The 26,321-nt window shown below is 45.0% G+C and overlaps 1 protein-coding gene and 1 pseudogene across 1 annotated transcript; both read right to left on the bottom strand.

Annotated features, from left to right (window-relative positions):
* Positions 1–405: 405 nt before the first annotated feature.
* LOC120841647 lies at positions 406–2,639 on the bottom strand. Its single transcript, XM_040212586.1, has 3 exons — positions 2,617–2,639; positions 670–1,370; positions 406–572 (listed from the first exon to the last, which is right to left on the bottom strand). Exons 1-3 carry the CDS (start codon positions 2,637–2,639, stop codon positions 406–408), a joined length of 891 nt encoding a protein of 296 aa, XP_040068520.1.
* An 8,257-nt stretch (positions 2,640–10,896) lies between these two features.
* On the bottom strand, positions 10,897–12,571 carry LOC120841648 (annotated as a pseudogene).
* Positions 12,572–26,321: the final 13,750 nt, after the last annotated feature.

The following is a 26,321-nucleotide window of genomic DNA, read 5'->3' as shown; positions in this document are numbered from 1 at the left end:
AGTGCATGAGACGTCTTCGTGGTCGCTGTAGACGTATGTTCCGAGCTCTGTTAATTTGCTGTAATATCTTCTCATTTAAAATGGAGACATGCGATCCCGTGTCAATGAGGAGATTGAGAGGAACTCCATTTACCTTGACATCTGCGATGAACTGGTTGTACTGGCTGTGATCTTCAGCCTGCGGTTTCAGAGACCGAACTGGGGTGTCGTCCGTGGTAACGTTGTAGTTGTACGCTGATGCTGCTGCTGACGAATCAGGCCTCCATGGACGTCTGGAGAGTTGTCGTCGTCCTAGGCTTGAGGCTGGATGACGACGGCGATCACCGTCCGCGGCAGGTGGTGGTGCACGGCTGCGACAAACTATCGCAAAGTGTCCCATCTTACCGCACATGTAACACTGTGCGCTCAATGCAGGACAATGTTCTCTTGAGTGGGTCCCCCGTCCGCAAAACCAGCAGGAGGTGTTTGGCTGCGGTCCGTACCTCGCGGGAGGCAGGTCACGACGTTGCATGTGACTCTGTCGTCCCGATGGGCGAGATGCATGAGCTGAAGCAGGATGTCCTCGATGGAACCTTGGTGCAGGCGTGGTCGGCTCATATGACCATGCAGGAAAACCTGCACTCTGCATAGCTGAATGTTCGTCTCTCGGGAAGACCGGAGACTGCCGACTTTCATGACTGGTCACTTGTGCGCGTTCGGTGTTGGGCACCGCAACATACTGCACCGGGGCAGTGGAATTAGGGGCGTCAGGCACCGCTCGACGAGACTGATGATACTGTTGAGATGTAAGCGCTAACTGCTCAAACTGGAGGGCCAACTGTACGGCACGATCTAGTGTTGGCACTTGTGTGTCCACACACTCTCTTAAGATCCGGTCTTGGACACGACGGGAGTCCAAACCATCGAGGAATAAGTCACACATACGTTCGTCTGACTGCTCTTGGAATGCACAAAGGTCATACTGACGGCGCTGTGCCGCGAGATACTCGGTGACACTTTCACCGGGCTGTTGTACGCGACTGCGTAACTTCTTACGTTCCAGCGCGAGCGAGCCGGAAAACACAAAATGCTTTTCTACCGCCGTCATGAACGTGTCGAATTCATCATGAAGCTCTGTGGCAGGAAGATTTGTTAACCCAAAAGCAGCCACTATACGTTGCCCTTCGACTCCCAGCAACGAAAACAAGAGCTGTTTTTTTCTTCTGGGCTCTACTTGCTCAAGACCCGACGCTCCTAAGAATGATAGGAACGTTTCTTTCCATGCGGGCCATGCCTGCGGTAGCGATCCAGCGACTGCAAGGAATGGTGTAGGTGGAGGTAATGCCGCAGACTGTATGACTGTAAAGTGTTGTGTGTTTTCCGTTATGTAACTGCAGGTATGATAAGGAGTATTTCAAAGTCTGTTTTCAAAGATGACGAAAGAAACAAAAAAATTGCTCAACTGCCAGTGAGGAGCATGTACACTCAAGGCGAGTTTCAACCCAAGATGGAATCGTGTTCGGGACACCAAAAAGAATTATGACCTCGCGTGAGCTTTTGTGCGCAACGTACAGAGAGGTTGTCATGTGCAGCACACTTTCGAATGACCGTTGACAACTTATTATCACCGGCTTTGAACCTCACCAGGTTGACTGACGAAACCGATGGTGATCAATAACACCGTTATGCAAAAGACATGTGTGACGTACGTCGCGCGTTCACAACGTGTGGACACGGTCACAACCGACAAGGTTGAATTTCAAAGAGAGAAGACTACAAGTCCGTAAGTGAATGTAGGTAAACGGCTGTAAAATACTCGGGTAGCCTTGTGCGGCGTACTGTATTAATACACCGAATCTTTTCAGGCGTAAACCTCTGTACGGTGCTTCAAGTCAATGTCAAAGTGCAAAAGCTGTAAATGGTACGCTTGCACGAGCTGGACACAACTGCCTCAAAACCCAACTAGTTGAACGAAATCCCGTCACGAAACACTATTTACGATAACAGGAACCTGCTCACACTAGTTCATAATGTAGAGACGTTCTCGAAAGAATGAAGTTTCGGGCTATAGTACTGCAGTGAAGACGAGAACACCGGTCGGAAGTGCAAACCACAAAACAGCTGGAACATAACGACCTAGGTGTTCGATCGAGTCGGATTCATAATCCTTCAAGCGAAAGATTTCGATTTGCACTGTCACAAATCCGCAAATCCGGAATTCCATACTTCGTCTTTTTCTTCCTTCAAAACGAGGGGTTAACCGCCATGTTGCGAGAATCGGGAAGGCCGGCCGCCATGACTGCCATTTTGTTTTCGTTCGTTTGTTCGTTCGAACAAGGCATCTTGGCGAGGGCCCAATCCCGGCAAACCGCGTCCGCGAACAACACTTGACAATCGTTGTGTTCACAGGGAACCAACCCAGAAAAAGAAGAATCAGGACCGCGATAGTCACCGGGCGCCCATGCCAGTAATTATCCTTCCGAACAGCGACCTCAACCGAAACTTAGAAAGATATCCTCGTCGCCAAAATTATGTTATGTTTTAGGGGGGGGGGGGGGGGGGGGGGGTACACGCGACGTTCCCCCCTGGTCCAGCTACATGTCAAGGACGAGGGTGGCCGGCAAGGGCGCAACTCACCGAGCTGCCCAACGGGGCCCCATGACGCGAGCCGGGCCGGTGGTCAGATCAAAGAGACATGTCGTCGGGTCAACGTTCGGGCCAATCTCTGAGCGAGCTCCTCGAGCCGCCCCAAGCAAGCTCCTCGAGCCGCCCCATTTATTTACACACTCCCGTAGATGGCGCTAGTTTGCAACACTACAATATATTTAATATTTCATTGAGTAAGGGTATATTTCCATCTCTGTGGAAAGAGTCTATTGTTGTTCCTATTCATAAGACGGGGGATACTTCGCAAGTTGGGAACTATCGCCCTGTATCATTGCTATGTCCTTTTTCAAAAGTATTTGAGATAGTGATGCACACCCATCTGTCTTTTTATTTCAAGCGCTGTATCAGTTCTTTTCAGCACGGTTTTATCAAGGGGCGCTCAGTCGAGACAAACCTCTGTACTTTCCTTGAGTATTCAGTGCCTTTTGTTTGTAATCGCGGTCATGTTAACGTTGTTTATTTTGACCTCTCGAAAGCCTTTGACAACGTGAACCACGCTTTGCTGCTGCACAAATTGTCACGTAATGGCGTTTCTCCTGTGCTTTTATTATGGCTTCAAAGCTACCTGACTGACCGTCGTTGTGTCGTACGCATTTAAAAAAAAAACTTTTCTGATCCTTTTTATCCGTCATCGGGAGTACCGCAGGGCTCTAATTTGGGTCCACTATTGTTTTTGATCTTTATCAATGAGATATCTAATTGCGTAGTAAACTCAAACGTGCTGTTATTCGCAAACAACATCAAGCTCTTTTTAAGTATTAGTTTGATCGATGACTGTGACCTTCGCCAAAGTGACGCATCGCATATTTTAGACTGGTGTTGGGAAAATTGCTTAATCATCAATCCAGAATAAACGAAGGTCATGTCTTTCAGTAAAAAACGTGAAACTATACACTATTCATACTCAATTGATGATAAGTGCATTTTAAGAGTATCATCGCTTCGTGATCTAGGAGTGTACTTTGACACTACTCTATCCTTTGGCTGCCATGTCGCCCATATTGCCTGTTCTGCATTTAGATTACTTGGAATGATTACTCGATTAACTAGAAAGTTTGCGAACTATGCTTGTTTCCTTCGTTTATTTTGTTCTATTATCAGATCGAGATTAGACTTTGGCTCTGTGGTGTGGAATTCACTGACACTACGTGATGCAGCTAAAATAGAGTCAGTTCAGAGACGTTTTGTGCGCATAATCTATGACAAATACCTTGGCCGAAGGCATTTTTAAAACTATGAACTCCTGCTCGACAAATTTGGCCTACAGTGTCTATCCCTCAGAAGATTATCGCGCGATGTTGCCTTCTTATATAAAATAGTTCACGGGTACATTGACTCAGCACTTTTGTTCACAGTGAACTTTAACGAACCGACTCGCTCAAATAGGACAGCTCTCACTTTTTATCCCCACAATCAACACATGACATCACCAACAACAAGAATGCAGACAAGTGTAAACAATCTTGGGCATGAAAAGTTTGATATTTTTGATACCTACGTAAATCTCAGTAGACAATTAGATGAGAATATCTTCCGTCGCTAAAAATGTACTGTCTTGTTTTGTTGCATGCTAGTTTTATCAGTTGAGCATGTTTTACAGTTGTGCAATTTGTTTTTTTTTTCACTGTGCCACATTGGAGACCTTTGTTGATTGTTAATTGGCACAAATAAAGGCATTATGATGATGATGATGAAACTGCGTCCAATGCAGAAAGATTTTGCTGCCGGTTGCCTGGGTACCTTCTCTGCAAAGTTCAGTTCTGTTTTCTGATGCCGAGTGCAAACAGGTTCTCAACGTGGTTCTCTATTTCTGCTACAGTGTGGCGTGTTGGGCTAGCTGGTTTGGGGTGAACATCTTGAGAAGAAACAGCAGCAAAAGAACTTCGACACGAGTAAAGAAACGTACACGACAGGACGGCGCAGAACCAAATACTGTAGTTAATTTCACTTAGACGGGCATTACCTAGCCACTGATTTGGACTATCCCATACAGCACACGACGTCGGGCCAAAATTGGTATTTAACTGGCAAACAACGGTTCAATGTTGGGCCAATGTGGCCGTCGTACTACGGATAAGGGTGGTACAGTAGTACATACTTGCCGACATTGGCATGACTTGACGAACAGCTTACCAATGTTGGCTATCGATTGGCTTAGGCTGGCCAACATTGGCCAATCTCAGCCAATGGCTTACAAACGTTGGCAATCAATTGGCTTAGGCTGGCCAACATTGGCCAATCTTAACCAAGGGCTTAACAAACGTTGGTAATCGGTCGGCTTAGGCAGGCCTACATTGGTCTGTCTTAGCCAATTGGTTACAAACAATTGTAATCAACTGGGTTAGGCTGGCCAACTTTGGCCTGTCATATCCAGTCGGTTACCTACAGTGGTAATCGATTGACTTAGGCTGGGCAACCTTGGCCTGTTTTAGCCAGTGGCTTACCAACGTTATAAGTAATTGTCCTAGTTTTTTTAGTGAACTGATCGTGCACACTGAGAACAGTGTGTAGCTATGGCTCCGGGGGGAAACGATTCTTCAGTTTTCACACCCACAGCAAGTTAGCAACTGAAGTAGAACGCAGTATGCATGGCAAGCTGTAGCGCTTTTGAACGTCCATGAAAAAAAACGCCGTTGTCGGTGACAGGTTAAAAGCAAACACTACGGAGGAGGTCGCCTCCTCCCGATCCTTCGCTCTGCAAAAGTGGAAAGAGATGGGAGGACGTTTTACCACCCGTGACTGACTATAACTAACGCACGTAATCCCAAAACTGACAGTTATGCTCAGTGAATTCCCCACGAAATACAAAATGCACGCTTCCTTCGACGTGTGTGTATGTTAATACGGGAAAAGGCATAGTGCCTCTTCTCTTATGTCCATTTAGCGACGCAGCCGGGAAACGTTTCCAGGGGGGAAGGGGGGGGGGGGGGGGAGCGAGGGTTCAACCCCGAAAGCTCCCACCCGCCTCCCCAGTACACACAACATGGGTGTATTGTCAGCTGTATCTGACCTTGAAAATCTCAAAGCAACCCCGTCTGCTGAGCCGCAAAGCACGGCCTATAATTCAGGCTGAACCGGACAAAATTAAAAATAAATAAAAAGCACTAACATTTTTTACCAAAAAATAAAATCTTAAAACAAATATCCGGTGATTGATTAAGCAATTACATGTATTCACGAATAAAAATCACATTGAATTAAAATCTCGAACATTCTATGTTTGAGGTAGGAGGTGACATAAATTGATGCGCATTTCAATTTACAAACAAAGGTTATCACGCAACATATAACAAAAGAAGCTAAGGCATTATATCTGCTTGCCCAAAAATGACTTCAAAGTGCGCACAAAATACGACAACTGCAGTAATGACCACGGTAGTGAAAACGCCCGCAGAAATATGGACTGTAACAGAGCCAATGGGTTACCAACGTTGGCAATCGATTGCTTTAAGCTGCCCCCCCCCCCCCCCACCATTTGCCTGTCTTAGCCAGTTGCCTACCAACGTTGGTAATTGACCACAGGAAATAGTTGAGTACGTTGGTTACACATATTTAGAAGACACCAGCTGAACAAACCAAACATACAAATGTAAGGAGGACGAGAGAGACGCATTCAACCGCTGGACTACCAACTGCATTTAATGAAACACTTCATCTTCATCGGCGGGCTAGGATCAATCATACCTAGCTTGCTTCTGTTCTTTCTTTTTTTTTTCCTTCATTTTTAAACTAAGGTATTCTGCTCGTCTGTCTACTTGTGGGCGGTGCTTCCACCTCGCAAAAACATCCTCTTTTCTCTGGTTAAGGTCACAGATGGTGAACTAACACACATGTCCCCTTTCTCTTGTATGTTTAAAGCTTCTAAAACCTCACGTGCAAACCGGTTTTCATGGTGCCCCATGATGGTAACTTTGTCTAGGTTCGCCTTGCTCTTGCAGTCACGGCAATGTAGGGCCAAGTGGCCTGCTGCCGTCAAGTTCTTCAAACTGTTTGCATGTTCCCGAGTCCTATCATTTATACACCGCCCGGTCTGTCTTAGCCAATGGGTTACCGTCCTGTCTTAGCCAATGGGTTACCAACATTGAAAATCTGTTGGCGCAAGGTATCAGGGTGCCTCGTTTTCTGGAACCGTGCGTAAATAACGAATGAAGTACTCGAGGCAATGAAAATCACTGTTGTAAAAAGGCGTCTTGATAAAAAGTCTGCTAGGAAGACGCTGTAAATAAACAAGTTTTTTATACATCAAAACTAATTGTCAAACTTTATTAAATACTTACTTGAGGGCAAAGGTGTCAATTGGAAAGTTGTATTTTGAATAGATTCTTGATGAAGGAGTTTACAACATGGTACACCTCGGGCAGCACACTTGCTTAGACTAGCTATGGGGCCCAGATTGGACCTTGGCCGTAATAGACTGGACCGGGACTGCCCAGCGAATTCGGTGAACTGCCAGCATGGCGTCTCACTGCATTTACCGGGCACCGAATTACACGGAACTGGCAGGGAAGGGATTTTCTTGACGCCCCTTGTCTCTTTTTGATCGGAGCCGACCAGGGTAGAAAGGCGGGCGGCCACCAACATTTAAAAATATTGTGGCGCTTCACTGCATTCACTGGCACCAGGAGAACGGAGAAGCAGATTCCGTCTGCTTCTTCAATCTCCTTCATAAATAAGCCAATTCCCAAATTATCTTCCAACTCTCGTAGTTGAAATCGCTTGCACCGTGATTCAGGAAAGCGGTTATCGTTTCTTCTTGACACTTTCATACATAGAGCGACGTTGCAATCGTATCCTCCCTCCACCCTCTACAATACGAAATGGAAAATTTTCCAGCCCTCTTATCGATAGCCGTACATCGCTTCGCAATGATGTTATCCCGCTCTACAAGCCGTGAGCTTCTCACTCGCGCCGAGAACCTCTGTTACCGGTTTCGCTTCGTTCGGCGGTGGGCGACGCTCTATTTTGTTCCGAGCCGAGCGTGCGCATTACGCCCATGGGCGACGCACTCCTTTGTTTCTTGGCTTTTCGCTTTCTATGGGAGTTCTTCGGACCCGTGATCCTAAACTAACTTAAGATGTGTGTTTGCCCTTTTTCCCCTTTGTCGTCCGTTGTCTTCGGTTCGAATCATGTGTAACGTTATTCAGCTCGCCCGTTCATAAACCTTGTGGACTCATGAGACCTTGGAATGCAGTGCGGAGCGCAATTTCGTCTGCTTTTTGCACGGGGGTTGCGATGGTGTCACAAGTCCGATCTTATTGGCTGATTAAAAAGAATATGAGTAGACGTCAATGCATCTAGCATTGAGGTCTACCCAATATTCTTTTAATCAACGTCAACCCTGCGCAAGAACCAGACGAATTTCTCTCCGCGTAAGACGAGCTTCTTTTAACAAAAGTCAGTCACGAGTCATATACTGTATAAATATAAAACTTTTGAAAGCCCTTCAGGCACGTTTATGGCTGTAGATGTCGCGATGAATTTTTACGACGTTTCTGAAATAAAATGAGCCTTCGTGGGATTTTCCATCTCAACGATATTCATTTGGCTTTTTGTGACACCAGTATTTACCTGATCATCGGGAATTTTTTGTTGACTATAGATTCTGTGTATCCCGTTATTTGTTACCAGAAGTTCCTTTTATCTTTTGTTTTAAATATTTTATAGTGTCATAAGCGAAAAACCTAACGGTTATTGCGTGGTTCTGGATCGGTCAGACAGTCTCTAACGTCACACCGCCCATCCTTTCGTGACGAAACACACGATATAGCCCCCATAGTTTGTTGCGCCGACTGGTGGTCGGCATATACATATATGACACCCTTTTCGTTTTATGGGCTTCACCAAATGTTTCGGGTGGTCGACTCACCCGAGCTCTTACCCAAGTCGCGTGTTATGAAACAGCCCCTGTTTATGCTGAATGTCGCACAGGTTGGACAATTCATCGTTTTGGTACTCACGTGGGCCCCGTTAATATGAATATCCCGGTATATGGACACCATTTTCGGAAAAAACTGAGAAAATACCCGCATATTTGTGTCGATACTAAAGACAGCACACATTTTGGACAATTTTAGGGGGGGAACGGAAGCGTCCATATTAACGAGACATCACTGCATACGGTTGTCTAGTCCGCTCGAACGCACTCGCGTCCCGAATATCTTTCATGGCGGTCTTCTTAGCCCATGTCCCACCCTGGTGGTGACGGCACAGCTCGTCCGCAGTAAATCAGACACTGTTGCAAACCGGTATTTTATTCTTTTTATTTCCCCAATTTGTTCACTGCTGTGTTTTTTTGTTTTTTTTTTCTGAGGCGTATAAAAATATTAGAATCAGCCTCCCACAATGTTTTGCATACAGGTCGTCTCGCACACAATCTTCGTTGTGTAATAATTACGTATAATATTACAAGCATTCTCAAATGAATCTATGCAGCGCCTTCTGTCCAAGAACCAGTAAGCGTGGCCGGGACTGTTGGAATCGCAGGTGGTCGGTTTCCCGTACACTCTAAAAAGAAGCCGCGCGTCTACTTTCTCGTACAACACTCGGAGAACCAATCACGGCAACTTACGGACGCAGCTCAGTGAATGGCGATGCCGAAGCAAGTTTGAACCAAAAAAGCGCAATTTGAGTTGTGGCACTCATGAAGGCAAAACGTCACGCTTGCATTGCTTAATATCACAACTCAGACTGCGTTTTTTGGTCCAAACGTATGATTCGGCATCGTCATTCGCTGAGCTGCCTCAGCAAGTTGCGGTGATTGTCTCTCCGAGTGTTGTGCGGGAGAGTAGACGCACGGGCTTTTTTTTTAGAGTGTACAGTAAGCAATCGTGCTTCTGAGGTCGACTTGTGCCCGGACGTATATCGTCCCAGAGTTCCTAGGATGCTTGATTGTTTTCTTTACGATCGCAGATGTTGTCCCACCTTGCAACGCAGGGGCCTCTGTTCAGAAAGTAGTGGACATGTGGAGGTTAATAGCAGTTTATCAGTTTCACTCGAGTCAAGCAACGCCGGTCAAAATCTTCAATAACTAAACGTTACACATAGGCCCCATATATGCTCCAACATCTCATTATTCGTCTGTAGCCAATAAGTTTGCGGCATCAGCACAGGAGAATGCCCAAGGACCAACCAGGAAGCGAAAAACGCGAATTATCACGACAGACCACGCTACAACCTTCTTAAAGTCAACCATTTCGTTGTTTACCCTGAGACTGGGTTTTTTTTTTGAAGAGCAGAAGTAACGGAAAAAACAGACAGGTTTCAAACTCAGCTACACGTTTATTTCAACAACTTCCTCTTATATAGTTCGTTCTCGTCGTCAACAACCAATCACATACGACTTGTCTTTTGCACCGTGACTTTACAGGTTCCACTCTATCACAAAAGAAGCGGACACTCCCAACTTTTCCAAGTGAAAAGGTTCTAGCAGAAGATATGCCTCACAAAGCTTCAAGCAACTCTTTTGTGTCCTCACAATAAACAGGACAACAGCCCACAACAACATCCCACTCAAAACTGGTCACCTCCAAAATTGTAGAAAACAGAAAATACACAGCAGTACACACCACAGACAATACACACCAAAGAAGCTTTTCAAAATGACTAAAAAAACACTTAAAACTGTAAAAATTGCTTGCAGCGGTTCTTTATTTGCATGGAAGGTTGACTAATGCAATGTCCCAACAATCTAATCCTAATTGTTTCTCTTACCACCCTTTTAACATCGTTGCTTTCCTTAACAACTGCATCCGTTCCAGACCAATCCGTTGTGCAGTTTCTACACTCCTGCAGATGCTTAGCCAACTCCGAATTTGCTGCATTATTTTTAACATTCCTTTTGTGTTCTGTTAAACGGTCGTTCAAACACCGAGAGGTTTGGCCTACATACTTAAAACCACACGCCAAAGGAACCTCATACACCACGCCTACGCTACACGGCACCGACTTTTCCCTATGCGCATTCTGACAGCCCCTCTGAACCGTTTCAAAAGGTGTCAATCTATCTAACCTAAAATCCGTGCTGAATACGACATCCACGCCATATTTTTTAACACGTGCTCTAAGATTGTGGGACACCTCGTGAAAATACGGAACTACAGCGTACCTATTCCTGATTTCTTGCGTCTTTCCCTTTTTTCTCCCTGCACTGTAGGGCAATCTGCCTTTTGATGTACTCTTCCCCATATCCTGCCATTAACAGTCTTTCCCACTGGTTTTTTAGTGCCTCCGGTCCGAAATGCATGCATGATCTCACCAAAGCATTACTAATCAAAGATCTGACTACCCCGGCTTTTACGTTTTTCGAGTGACAGCTACTCTTTGACAGAACCGGTTTTGGGTTTTCCTTCCCATACTCCCAACAAAGACCTCGTTCCAAATGTAAACGCAGGTCGAGACATTGCAGGACCTCGCCCCTTGGCCTCTCTAACGTGAATCTCAACTCTGGCGCCGCTGACCTTATTACTTGTTCTAAAACTTGGTCCAATCCTTCCTGAACAGAGCAAACTAAAATATCATCCACAAATCTTTTCACGAAACACTTTGGAGACAACCCTTCTACCTTGTCATACACTTGCTGGTCCACCGTGTTTAAGTAAATTTCCGCTAACAAAGGTGCTACAGACGAACCTATACATATTCCCTCTTTTTGCACAAAATTGCGACCTTCGTATTCCAATACCGTTGACTTTAAATAAAGGTCTAGCACCGAAAGAAAACTATCCACCGCTATTCCTGTTCCTGATTGAAACTTAATAAGGTATAATTCCAAGGCGATCCTCACTCTATTCATTAGTCTGCTTTTCTCTAAAGAGTAATATACGTCCTTGATGTCCATGGAGAATACCGCGCCCTTCCTTCCGTGAAACGTTTTCATTACTTCAATCAACTCACTAGAGTTCTTTAAGGCAATTGACTTCTCCAAATTAGCTAACTTCAAACCCCGCTGTAAGAAGCATGAGACCACCTTCTGCCACGTCCCATTCTCGTTAACAACGGTAAGTAGGGTCATTTCAATCTTATGATCCTTCAAAAAGAATTTAAGGTTCAGCGTTGAACGCAACGGTTTCAAAACGCGTTTCGCTACCTCTTCCATGCTTTCCTCCTGAAAAACCTTGCAAATGCTCTTCCTCAGCTTCCCGATATTGCCCTTCCATTCATTAAACAATGATCCCAACGCTTCCTCCGACTTCTTCTGAAAGGCCTGTACAGGCAAAACTGCAAACCTTCCTGTTTTATCTGTCTGCAACAGTTTTAACGAACTCCTTTCTAACTCGTGTTTCACCGCTCTCACATCCTTGCAATTCCTCCTATCGATGGGATACGCGTTTCCCATCAATTTTTCCATGCGCCCTACCGCATCTTCGACAAACGCAAGTTTTTCCTCACTATCCACAATCCTGGCGATTGACTGTGTGTCAGAAAACACGTCGATTCTAGACGGCTTAATGTTTACACAGTACTTCGGACCTCTATCCAAGAACTCCTCCAATTTCTTTGACACCACTACATTTTCCAGGTTAATTATACAATGCTGTTGTTTACAATTTCCTGTCCCCTATACACACTTATTTACCTCTGCCCCCCGAGAATTCCACAACTTGAAACTGTCCAAAACATGCCTTCTTTTGACATACCACGCACGGTCGAAATGTGTCCTCATGACGGCGCTCCAAAGACGGTAGTCTCCTTGCCTCCTGAAGTTCTTTCCGAGAAGAAGATTCCAGAGTCTGTCACAGGCGCTGCGGATGTCTTGAGCCCGTTGACCTGTTCCAGACCTGTAGGCGTTGATGACCTTTTTCTTGTCCTTCCACGGTATCCCGGAGGCGACCAGTTGTTTGAAGAATAGCGGGTCCACACACTTTTTCCGCAGACACATCCCGAAGAACGCAACGTCGGCTTCCAATTCCGCCATCCGACGTCCCATCTTGTCCAGTGCCACGTACGCTTCGCTGATTAGAAAGGCCGGCGAATTCTTCAAGTGCACGTGACGATAATCGTTTTATTGTTTTGGTGGTTTCGCTTTAACACTGTTTTTTTTGTTCTTCATTTTTTGCCATGTATAACGCATGTTTATATTTTGCTGGTGCAACTTTTGTTCTTGTTACTTCTTAAGAAAAGCAATGATCGACCAGTTAGTTTTTTGTCTTTTTGTCTTTGGATATTTAAGAAACAATAAAATATTCTTTCAAATGATCACTCCTCGGCTGACGAAATAAATAGGGCGTAAAGTAGTTTCAGACGTTACGCTAAAACACCGTGTTTCTATTTTCAAATTAGAGCCTGCACCCGGTGTCCGCGGGAAGGGGGCGGGGGCCAAATTTGGAGTCAGGGATTAAAGTTTTAGCTTAGTCGATAGCCTTGCACGCCGTGCATGGTCCGCACTTGGTGTCTATAATCCGAAAGTAAAATTATCGTGCACAGCACATCTTGACGAATTCCTGCTTTATTGGCTCGCAAAGAAGCCTGTCTTATGCATAGGTCATCATGAACATAATCGTTTGTTCACTGAAATTGTCACGCTTCGTCAAGGTAAAGGATTAAAAAAAAAAAAGATTCCTGAATTGAGCGCAACCTGTACATTGTCCGCACGCGTAAATTTTTAACTTACAAGCAGGTATAGTCCGTGCCCTGTAGCACAAAAAAATACACAGTACTTTTCATGTGAAAGCAACTAGAACCTGCATTTTAATAAAATTTTCCAATAGAAAATTTGAGGCTGGAATCACTCACGCCGTGTATCGCTTTAGCACCACTCTGTAAATTCGATACCTCCGTTATAGGTAGCTTAGCAATCGTGTTATTTCTCGATCCCTCATTCAATATCAGCTGTTGAAAACAAGTCCTATTCAATCAGGTAGCAAATTATTCTCTATCCCTCAACATGAGACTACAAACATTGGCCGGTAGTTACAGTTTAAATGTTCAGCTGTACCGCTAATGCCCTAGTCCAACTAGAGCGACAAGCAGAAACAAACGACAGCGACAAGCCTCAAACCGGAGTCTTTCGCGATTTGTTGGGCTTTGTGGAATAAAGGATGCTATGCTCAAACACGAGCATCATGCACCAGAGGGTATCTTTGGCAGGCTTGCAATCATTCCTGCTTACTTCACGAGCACCGAACGACTAAACGCCTGCCAAAAATATCATGGCGAGCATGCTGCATGCGTTTTGAGGCTTGTCGCTGTTGTTTGTTTCTGTTTGTCGCTTTAGTGGGACTCGGGCCATAACTGTAATACCATCACCTCTGTACCATCGACGCGAAATATAACGCACACATTTATTGCCCATGCGCAAACTAAACTGGTGAAAATGCATCCAAAGATACGTCCACAGCACCGTTAATCAAGTTTTCTGTATGCCAAAATAAATAGATTATTGAAATATTTGTAAGATCTGCCATTGAGGAGAGGAAAACATTGTGATTAAAAATCTAAAAACAAATGGTACAGGAGCGAAATAGCTCATAGAGTTGTTCGCCAGAAGCCACAACAAGCGTCATCAAAATTAGAACAAAGCATAAAAACGCCTTTATAGGTGCCTTCTTACAAAAGGAACTGCTGATGCCTAGGAGCACTCTAGGCTTTTACGTTGTTAAGAAAACTTTGAGTGCTATTATCAAGCAAATAAAGTGTTGCGCGCGGCCTGATAAATTCTTCGAATCTGCGTTAGCATAAAAATGTTTTCCTCGAGATTATTTTCAAATGTTCTGGTAATAAAGCCACTATAATGTGGATCACGCGTTTCGACGACTAATTCAGCGAAAGCACATTACTCCGTTTTCTTTTAGGCTCTTTGTAGTATAATTTTTCTTGCAAAATTATTAATGAATTCTACCGAAAATAAAAATGTATGCACCCATACGGGCCATCGTCATTAATATCATTCGAAATACTTATACAAAAAAACATCTGACAACTCGGTGGTTGTATCAACGTACTACAGAATTTTAAGTTGTCCAACACCTTGAACTTTTAGACTTATTATGCACACGAAGCGCACAAGAGAATTGTGGGCTGTTCGCAACAACTACTTAACTAATGTGTAACTACTAAAATAAGTATTAAAACAAAGGGAAGAAAACCATGCATTTTGTGTGAAATCGGACAGGAGAGGTATGGTAGAAAACCAGACTCCAGATACAACTGTACGTTGCACATGAAGAAAACGGCGTATAACGAGTCATAAGTCTTCTTCATACGGCACTGTGGGGTATGGGTTGTATAGGTGAACATGTGTTTTTCTATCAATAGCAACCGTACGCCGGACAAATTAACCAACGGCCTGATATTAATCACCCGGTCCCGATCTCTGCGTATTTTCTTATCAGTATTTTCTTCGCTACACTCAGTCCACAGCCTAAATATCGCCACTGCAAGCTTAAAAAAAAAACACTTCTTTTAAATACTTCTCGAAGGAACCCTAAGTTATTTCAATTAATACCACATACCTTGGGACCCTGTTGCACGGTCGTGCAATGCGGGACGGAATGGTGCCGTCACGTACTTGAGGACAGCGCGGTTAATTCTCGTAACCGTCGTTGTTGGCGTTGTGAATGCCACGGACGACCGCCACCCGAGCTCGGTGATCCGTGAAGTAAGTGTGTAACCGACGTTAAAATTTCTAAAACCATCCAGCATTAGGCGTAGCAACTGGATAGTGACAAAGTGGGATTTCTCATAACGCGAGTAAAGTTGGAAAACAAGTTTTTCAGGTAGACCACACGGGAGACCTCTTTATTCGAGTGATTACCGAAGGCCGACGGAAAAACCCGACCTCCCTGGAATCGCACCAAGAGCGGAGAGAAGGGTTTTTCCCTAGCCGCGACTACGGGAGAAGAGGTCGAAATGTCTGCATTGTCACCCGTAAAGCAATCGCTTGAAAAACAGAAATGTTGTGTTTATGTGTGCGCGCGCGTGTGTATGTGTGTGTGCCAGTGAGTATCTGTGTTGTGTCTGCGTGTGTGTGTGTTTTCTTCAAATTCCGGTGCATTTTGGTGACACGAATTGGACGGACGCTAATAAATCCGAGGATGATCTGTGAAAAACTCTTACTAAAGTCGAATCAAAAGAAGAGAGATTTGATCAAATTTAGTCCTGTCTGATGTAAGAACTCATAAAAATTTGTGTTAGGCCCGGTTAATTTGTTTTAATTTTTAATTTTTATGGATTTTACCTGCGCATCAACGAACGCTCATATTCCGCTTGAAAGTAGCACGAGAGGTCCGAACCAGTTTTCAAATTTTCAGCGCGAACCGATGTTTCATTTAAAAGTTTTAAAAAAAATATGGCGGCCGACGGAGCACTCGAATAGATGGTCCCCTAAGGCGCCACAAACCGAAAACGAGCGAAAATGGCCCCATTTTTCCATTGAAATTTTCATAAAATCATGAAATCACTGAAACTTTGGCGTCTGATTTGGACATGAAGCGCTGCCCAGAGCCCTGTATAGAGAGATAGTGGTCAAGGGGAGGCGCCGGCAGAGCCAGGACGTGCACCAGACGCAGAAAGAGGGCTTGACATGCTCTCTTGGCCGACTAGAAACCGAAAAGAATCCCCGAGCGGTTGTAGCGAGAAAGAGTTTTAAATATCGGTGTAGGGTTCCACTACGCGCGTAAGCGTTAAATGTAGTAACCATCCACGGTTGAAAATAGAGTGCACGTGATGTTTCCATCGCTATCATGCAGAATGACGTAAAAAACGACTGTGCTGCACGAACTCTGTTTTGCTCAGACAGAGTGTGACCGCTCGGACAGAAGATTCTCGGACCCCGGCGCATGGCTTACGGATTATAGAGAGTTTGCAAAGATCATTTCCGCCGTCCCGCAACGCTTTCCACAACCCGCTACAAGATCCGGGTTTCTTCGGTCACGGCTGGCGGAGCACAGGCGCAGTAGCGTTTCCTTCGTGTCGTATAGCTAAGCGGGAAGAGGAGAGCGGTTTACGAAAACTTCCTTATGTCGATCGTTCCGCTAGTCTCACTCTTCCACCATGATTTCGGATGACCGGGATTGAAACATCCGGTCCACCATATTTTCAATCCCCGAGAGTAACTCCGACGGGGTTATTCAGTTTGTTTCACACGACCACCACCAGGGTATTTTTTCCGGCTCACTGTTGGCTACATTCGAGTTTGTGAAGACGCCCTGGAACACGGCCTGGCCTGCTTTCGGCAGATAACGTCTCCTGATTTGACTCCTATAGTTTCCAATGAATTGCCAAACTCTCTATATAGGCGTCTCTGGCGCTACCGTTTGGCGATGAATGAGTTCGGCCATGCATAGTTTGTTTTTGCGGTAAAACGAAAACCGGTAAATTGTATTTTGGAACACCCCATATGTGTGTTTTGAGATTAGAATCGTATAGACAACTAATATGAAGACCTACAAGGCTTAGTCCTGCCCAGTAGTCCTTGAAGTATCAGTTCATACCGCGCATAAGCAACGGGTCTAAACAATAGGTATATTCTACGGTAAACGCGCCGCCAAGTCAAATACTCTTCTAAACAGTCTTTATTTTCGTTTTTTTTCTTCCCCGTTTAATAATATGTCGCAACATAATATCTATAACTGCCCCCACTTCATTTCCGCATACAGTTTGTCACGCATAACTTTTTAGGATGCATACTCGTTGCGGATATCTTCACAATAATCGACGTACTGTTTTATGCAAGCCTTCTATCAAAGAACTATTAGGTCTCTTTCGGTGTCTTTCAGCCTATTCGTTTTATTCTATGTTAACAACCGTACGCTTAAGTTTGCCGAGGTTTTCTCATGTCCACCCATTAGCCTCAAAATCGGCATAGGTCTAGTCGCATAAGATCAGACTTGAACGTAATCCGTTACAAGTAACGAAATTACTTGTAATCCCTTACATTTATCGGTAATTTAGTAATGGAATAATTACATCTTTTCTAGAGTAATTTTAAAGTAATTCCCTTACATTTTTTACGTAACGGGTTCCATGTAATTCGTTACATTCTTTTTCCGGACCAGCCCCCCCCCCCATCCCCTCTTTCTGAAGAAAATGTCGTTTTTATCTTGGTAAAGTTGAGCACAGTGACACTGTCACGCGCATTGACCAGCGCAAAGGGAGGCTTGGCACTCTTCAGTTCTGCAAAGCCTTTTTTTTTTTTTGCAACTCCAAGCCCCTGAATCTATTTTCTTTTTAGGCCCTAACAACAATGTCATAAAAGCCAAATAAGCATTTCTACAAAGAAAAGGGGGGGGGGGGGGCGGCAAGTTATATCCGCTTTTTTTTAGTGTCTTCGTTTTTTTTTTCTTTGCGATCGAAGGCGGGAGTGGTGGACACCAAGTGATTGTATGCCTCTTCGAGAAACTCTAGGCGGTAAGTGCACAGACAAGAATTAACAGTGTCCTTCTCGGTTATAGTTACTACGACCATTTTCATACTGTCACAAGACGAGACAACTCTCCGTTTGCCCTAAAATCCACTAAAAAGGATGTGATAATATGTGAAGGTGTTATTGCCACAAGCATCCTCGTTCGTCGCTGCACACTTATCATCTTCTCTTAGAAAACAGGATTTTTTTTTTCTGCTAATTTCACATGATTCGAACCTGTTTTGAAAGCTACTTACTTTTTTGTGGTCCAATTTCTAGGGTTGGCTCATTTTATTTGTGAATTTCTGCCAGGTTATCCGCATCTCAGCCACCCTTTTTGTGAGTCAGCTTTTTGCGATAACTCCAAAAATAATAACTGTCTTCCTTTTTTTTTTTGCTGTTTGTATTCTAGCACCACGCATCTTTACAAATAAAAGATAAGAGATCTTAACAAATAAAACATAATGGTGGCTGACGTAGACTTGAAATTCTGGGCTTGAGGAGAGAGTGAAACTCATGAGTGGGGAACCATAGTGTGGCTCAGTTCTCTGCACTTCGCTGCCCGTGGCATCAGTGGAAGTCTATCTGAAGAAAACCGGAGTAAACTGCAATCGGTCCGTGCTCCGTGCGTTTTTGAACGGCATCAAGAAAGGTACACACGGCAAACGTGCATTTGCATTTCCTTATTTTAACCGACATTCTGATTATTTTTTTTCTATTACTTGTATTTATATATTAAAAACGTTTTCTTATTCACCAACGCGCCTCAACCGAGGCTCGACCTGTTCAGAATCAAAGGAAGAAGAATATCGAGCCAAACCTTAAATATTATTTTATTATCACCTTACTGGTACCAACTCTACTAAAACTCTTGAATATCAGGCAACGGCTGCAACGATGAAGCTTTGCCCTCTCTTTGAGCTAAATAGTGCTTCCATTGCTTCGCTGAAAAAGCTCAATGCAGAGAATTAAATATTTGTGAGGCACAATACGGCACTCCCATCCAGTGGCTCAGTTCAAAGGGTGCACAGCGTAGCAGTCGACATCTTGAGTAAGAAAGGACGCAATATATGTCTGACGAGACTTTCAAAAGCCAGCTGTTGCTCAAAATACTCAAAATCAATAAATGGGACAGGTGGCAACAGTAAGAACTTGAATAATCTTCTTCCTTTTGCTTCTTAATTGAGGAAAATATTCTTGAAAGTAACGCCACGAAAGTAACGGATTACTTTTGGGAGTAACGGTCACTTACTTTTACGAGAGGGTAATTGTAATTGTAAAAAATTACAATTTAGCCTTGAGTAATTGTAAACGTAATCTGCTACTATTTTTCAGTAACATGTACGCGTCTGCATAAGATCATAGTTTTTTTCGTTCCGGTTTACACAATACTAATTCTATTATCCGTCTGCAACTGATTTATAATAAATTTGATTCTAAGAGATAAATATAACATTGATGATTTTAGATGCGAGCAAACATTTAGAGGCTGCATCGATATCTGTCTTTCATTTCGACGTGTTAACATTTGTTTTGGATATGTTAATTCCCATCCTTTTGCCATAGTGCATCACTAAAAAGGTAGATAGCTGTTTGTATGACACTAAAAATAAAGCAATCAATCAATCAGTCAACAAGCGCGCATTCTCTAATTTACTGCGATAAAGTCTTCCTTTATCGCAAAAACCGGCGATCATCTTTTAGTTTACAGTAATTCCCATTAGTATTGTTTTTTTTTTTTGAAAGAAGTAGGTAAACTTTATAAATATGGCAATTAAAAAAATTGAGAAAGGAAGATCAAACATGGCGCATGCCGTGATGACGAATACTGGGCATTCCAGTCCTCTTTGTTTCCACTAAATGAATCCAAAAGTAGCTGTTCGTTGAACTCGCAAGATATATAATAACCAGCGAAAATACTTGTTTCAGAGAGCTCCTGCTGCTGGCAGCTGAAAATGCGTGCCTGGTCTAAAGATGCAGCTTAATTATTGTGCTCGGAGAAACTTGTTTCCTTTATTGCCGTTGTCTTCTCACTCGGAATTTTGGCTCTCTAATGATGTGAGAATAGTGATCTGAAGACTTTTTCCTTTTTACTTTTAGGGGGTGCATGTTTGGATGATGTGCCGTAAATGGATGAACAGGACTTTTTGTTTCATTTGCCCACGCCGATGAAACATGAAGTATTCGATCGATGGAAAAGCTTTCTGAAAGCGCCGAAGCACGGATCCTGGAAGCCTCTGGTTATTGCCCAGGAAGTCCCGCCCCAACCACACGAACAGCCTGTATGTTGTGTACCTGAGTCGTATAAAAAAACACTTAGCAAAAAAATTAGGGCAGATTTTTGTTTATCTTGATTTTTTATATCAGCATGTGTGTCACATCACGAACTTACGACACAGTATAATTTCCTTCTAAAACGACGTGAAAACTGCTAGCGCGAGCGAGTGAACTGGGCCCGTTGCTCGAAGGTGGTTAACTAACCGGTGTTAACCGGATTCCCCTACGATGGGGAAGTTTGGGTCACGTGACTGGCAGAGTAAGGACGGCGGGGAAACATGGCGGTGCCCCGGTGAGTGAGTGCCGCTCGCTTTGGAACTAATACGTCGTAGTAGCTGCAGTAGAGGGCACGTTAGTCAGGAATGAATGGTGCAGGAGGTTTTCGCGTTGCCTTACCTCACTTAAAACGCAAAACATGACCAATGATCTCGACGCATTTTTTAGATAGACTTTCGACTCTGGCCATTCCTAAGCCTAAATTACAGTGTTTTAGAGGGTGCAGTGGCAAGAGCGGCGCCCGCTTACAATGAAGCGCGTGAAGACGGTCGACGTAGATACCGCGAGTGGCGCTGGAGTTCTGTGCCCTAGGAGAATTAATGGCACGTGTGCGATGAACGAAGAAGACGACGAGGATGACGCGGTACGCTTCTCCAAAATGTAGCACCGTAGAACTTCTTTCGCAGCTATTAAACCTGCAGCCCAAGTGATAGTGTTGCTGAACGATGTGTCGGTACTGGGGGGGGGGGGGGGGGGGGGGAGGGGGGGAGTCGATATTAATTAAATAATTTCCCTCAAAACACGCGAATATTTCAAGTAGAGTATAGCACACACTCTAGAGGCATTAGTCCAAAGGCAGAACTACAATTTACTATACTTCGTTTCACCTTATGTTGTACCGCAGCGAAGGCTAGAAGCGCGAGCTCATAGCGTTGGCAGCTGCTCTTAATTCACGAGAGCTTGTGCTGTCGAGATGTGCCCCAGAGCAAGGAGCTCGCGCTTGTAGCCTTTCCTACGGTACATCATAAGGTGAAACAGAGTATACAGAACAATATTAGCAGTTTTTTCGCACCGCGAAAAGCTTCAGTCAAACCACAGTAGTAAGCGCCAAACAGCGCTGATGATGGGGCTGACGGGGGGGCGCTCCTAGGGCACAGAACAGCAGCGCCATGGTGTCGTCTACGCGCAAAATCTTCACAAAGCGGCCGCTGCTCTTGCCACTACAACCCCCTATAGAACACTGTACCTAAATTAACGCGATAGTTGTCGGCATGGCAACGTCTTTGGAAAGCGGATTACCTTGACTTAGGGTGCCTCAATGTCCTTCTGTTTAGGGTGATGCCACCCTTTGTAGTACCCGATGCCGACAGCACGCGTTCACGGGTAAAATACAAAGAAATCGACGAAAACGAAATGTCGCCGTAGCACAGTCAGCGCCACGAGCGCGTGCAGAGACACGTTCTTTCACGCTTTCTGAACAAAAAATAAAAATAAAAGTGTGAGACAAAATGGCCAGATGTCTCCACCCTAAGCAAAGCGCACATGAAGGCACCCTACCTTGACTCAATCGGCCGGGTATTGATAGCACACGAAAGCATAGAGCTTTCCCATAGACCTTTTGCTAAATTTCAAAAGCACCGAGGTGCATGCTAAACGCGCTGCACCTGCTGGCGTCTGCAGTAATAACTGTTCTGAAGCAAAAAGCCTAAAACAAATTTTGCCGCGCACGCGCGTTCGTCAAAGCCTTTTTTATGATTATTTACTTTGAATCTTTTATAAGTGGAAGGCCAGCGCGCGCGGATCGTAGATATACACTTCCAGCGTTCTTCTCGATGTTCGGGTATTCTACTAATAGGTCAATTTTCAGTGGAGCCGAGTTACAGGTTTTTAAATTTATGACCTTGTTATATACAGTTCTTACATGCTGGCCAACCATGCTGCCGGTGAACCGGCCGCCTTTCACTGCTCACTTCTTTCTCATCGTTTCTAGGACTCAACTTCGTCGTCCTCTTTCGAACTCGGAAGGAAATTTAAACGAGGCTTTACTTCATTTCATACAGCCAAATATTTAGAAAATTTCCAAACAAGGGTTAATTTAGTTTTACCTGGCCCATTATTTGTACCACGAGCAATAAAAATTGTTTGTTAAGCTCAAATGTATGCCGCGCTGCGTCGTGAAAACCAGGCAGCGCGCATTTTTTGGGTCCCCCATTTCGGGAACCTTTCCACGGAAGCCACTTACATTCGCTACAGCCAGTAGGTGACACCAGCTACCACCCCATAATAAAACACAGAGCTATCGCTCGTCCAGCCCTCGTCAAACTTGGCTAGGTACTTGTAGGTACCTAGTAGGGAAGGGCGGTTAAAGTTAACCGGCTTCGAGCAAACGGGCCCTAATCTCGCGTTTCATCTCGAACAAATGGGACGCTAGGCAGACTGACGCTCGCATCAGTAGCTTTGGTAGCGATGCACACTCAGTATGGAAGGATTTACTATTGCATTAGAATGTCCGTCAGGATGAACTAGCGGCACTAGCTTCTAGCAAACAGATGCGATCGAGCGTAAATCTAGCACTTGTGCTATGAAACCTAGGGCAACGTGCTCCCAGCTTCAAAAGTGGCGTCAGATGTACGGACGCTCGTGCGCCGGAGAACCCTCCAAAAGTCATGATCGCGAGCTCAGGTGAGGCAGAGTGGAGACTGTTCCCACCGGCTGTTGTCCCAGCACTCCACGTATATGGCAGTATATCAGTGAGCAGTATCGCACGTGACGAGCGTAGACTTCGAGTGGACCCCTGCGGAGGCAAAGATCCGAGAACATGTCGTGGCGCGTGATGTGGCTGCTGCCTCGAAGGGTACCCATCACAGAAACGTCTACGCAACACAGATCTTCGTCCAGCAGCGCGGGGCAGCAGCCGCTGCAGGAACACCCGTGGCAAGTGTACGTGATGAGTAGAGATCATCTTGAAAATAGAAAGAAGGAAATGTTGAAAAAGTCCCACCAGTCTCCATCACTGTCGACGGGTTGCACAGGTTGCACTGCCCAGCACGGCCGGAGACCGTACTCTCCACCGCCGTTGGCGCGCTGAGGACACGCCTGAGGATCGAAGGAGAACGGAGACGCACTGAGATCGAACTCTAAATCCGCGCTGCCAAGTTCGGAGCAGCTGCTTATGCTGTCCGAGTCAAGCGCCAGTGCCATTTCTTTCTTAGAGGAGCGCTAGCCGCAACTGCTACCTCTTGCCACAGCCTTCCTGGATTGTCTGCCTAACACGACGCCACGGCACCACCGCACGAGAATCCGAAACCGCCCGGGCGGTAGTCGGGAATATGGTTTCGGTGTCGTCGTAATTTGTATTTTTCTAATATACTACAGTCAGTTTCAAGGTTTCAAAAACCATTTTAGAGAGAGCGAATTGCCAGCTTTCAGAAAACACCATTATCATCGGTAGCTCGAGAAAACGGCGAACTATCCCCTTAAACCCTGGACAATAAACGTTCGACATGAGCCCCGGTTAACCAGAAATATATTTATTTCCTAAAATCTAAATAAAGCTACAACCTTAACTGACACTTCAAAACCGATGCGTCTTTGTACTCCTGAAACCCACACAAATCAGGGGCACCGTGACGATGCATTTTTAGAGCGCAGCTCTTAGGCGCCCGTTTAGCGTCGGCGCAACCGCGCGCGTTGCATTATGGGAAGTCACAGACCTATACACCAATTCAGTTTCCCGCTAAACATAGCAGGGAAATTTGCGTCACATTACTTCGTGTAACGTGACCTATGAACAAATTCAGTTTCCCCGCTGGATTTACCGAGAAAATGGACATCACCTGCCCTTAACACCAATTCAATTACCCGCTAAATTTAGCGGGAAAACAAATAGGACGGTACAGAGGAGGAGAAGAGGGTAGAGAGGAGGGCATGGAGGAGGGTATAAAGATGAGCAGGGGAGTGTACGGAGGAGGGGAGGGTACGGAGGAGGAGAATACAAAAGAGGAGAAGGGGAGGGTACGGAGAAAGGGGGACATGGAAGAGGAAAATAAGAGTGTACGAAGAAGGGGAGGGTTCGTACCCTCGCCTCCTCCCTACTTTCTTAAACTTAAAAACTAAGACCTAAAAAAATACAAAGTAAAAACATTATAAACAGAGTTAATAAAAAAATACTAGTTTATCATAACCTTACAAAGAAAAAAATGTTCAGATCCCTATTTTCGGCGCGAAACGAATTTCCACTCCTGCCCGCGGGAGCCCACGGAAAAGTTGCATCCAGCAGTCACGTGACTGGACACTACAGTCACGTGGTGCTTGCAATATCTCGAGAGCTTTATATATGCTGTAAAAGTTACATTTCTAAAAAGATCTCCTTCCTTCCTCGTCTCCGCCCTCTTTTCTGCCAGCCACTTTCTGTGGCTCCTCGCGCCCCGCTTGTCGGCTTTGGCGAAACAACCTCCCTCTCTCTTTTCACAATTTTTTTCTTCTATCAGCTTTTATCCCCTTCCCCTCCCCCAATCTAACGATGACCGTTCGGCCCATGGCTGTAACTCCAACGATGGTTTTTCCTCTTTTGCAAAACTTCTCTCTCTCTCTCGCTTATTAATCTTCGTGCCTTTTTTGTGTTGCTCATTTTTAACAATATATATGTTTGTGTTTGAGAAACAACAAGTATAAGAAAATCGTCACTTCAGTTTTTGACTCGAACGACTCGTGCGTGAGCAGCGATTCGCCGTCACCGCTATCCGCAGACAAATCCTTGGCCTAGGCTCTTTCCGCAGGGAGGACTGCTGTTCCTCCAGGCGTATCCTCGCAGGGAAGCCCCAGCTGCTGGAAGCCGTCGAGAAGTCAACGCTTCAGCTCCGGATTCATCGCAAAAACGCAGACTACCACTGCTACCCTCACCATCACAAAAATCCAAGAACACAGCGCGCGCCAAAGTTGAGCGGAAGTCGGACGAGGACAACAAGGCTTGCTTTCGTTTTTCAGCCGAGCAGTCACGCGAAACCAAGCGGCTTCCCTCTCCTTCAAGCGCAGCACACAGGCGCGAGAGAGAAAGTGGAAAAGTGGGCACCTACACCTGGCTTGACGAAAAATCGCCTCGCACTGTAAGTATATCTCGAAATAAAAATAAAAATGTTTCGCTGTAAAGTATTTTTAAAATATATTACTTTTTCACCTAGGCTAATTTGTCGTGTTTTTTAGCATCAAACCTTCAATAGGAAAAAATAAGTATAGGGGGTATTCACTGGACACCATATTTGAGGGCGATGTTTAGAGAGCATGCTTTGGAGGAACTCACAGTAATAGTCCGCTAAGACTGCTAAATCTTGATGGTGCGGAATGCACGTTCCAAAAAGAACTGTGGAAGCTCGCTGTCAGCAGGCGCTCAGCAGTCTCGCACACAGCTATGAACACCATTGAACACTTCATAAAGGGGGCATTCACTGGACACCATATTTGTGGACGATCTTTAGAACTCATGCTCTGAACGAGCTCAGATTCACAGCCCGCTAAGACTGGTGAATCTTGTTGGTGCGGAATGCACGTTGCAAAAGGATTGTTCAAGATCGCCGTTATCACGCGCTCAGCAGTCTCGCACACAGCTATGGACACCAGTGAACACTTCCTAAAGGCGATATTCACTGGACACCATATTTGTGGGCGGTGTTTAGAGCACATGCTCTGAACGAACTGACAGCAATAGCCTAGTAAGGCTGGTAAATCTTGATGGTGCGGAATGCACGTTTAAAAGGACTGTGGAAGCTCGCCGTCAGCACGCGCTCAGCAGTCTCGCACACAGCTATGGACACGAGTGAACACTTCGTAAAGGTGATATTCACTGAACACCATATTTGTGGGCGGTGTTTAGAGCACATGCTCTGAACGAACTGACAGCAATAGCCTAGTCAGGCTGGTAAATCTTGATGGTGCGGAATGCACGTTGCAAAAGGATTGTTCAAGATCGCTGTTATTACGCGCTCAGCAGTCTCGCACACAGCTATGGACACCAGTGAACACTTCCTAAAGGGGATATTCACTGAACGCCATATTTGTGGGCGGT

Source organism: Ixodes scapularis, unplaced genomic scaffold (assembly GCF_016920785.2).
Source record: "Ixodes scapularis isolate PalLabHiFi unplaced genomic scaffold, ASM1692078v2 PGA_scaffold10__122_contigs__length_95168666, whole genome shotgun sequence".
Lineage (NCBI taxonomy): Eukaryota > Metazoa > Arthropoda > Arachnida > Ixodida > Ixodidae > Ixodes > Ixodes scapularis.
This window is presented reverse-complemented; position numbering and strand designations above follow the sequence as displayed.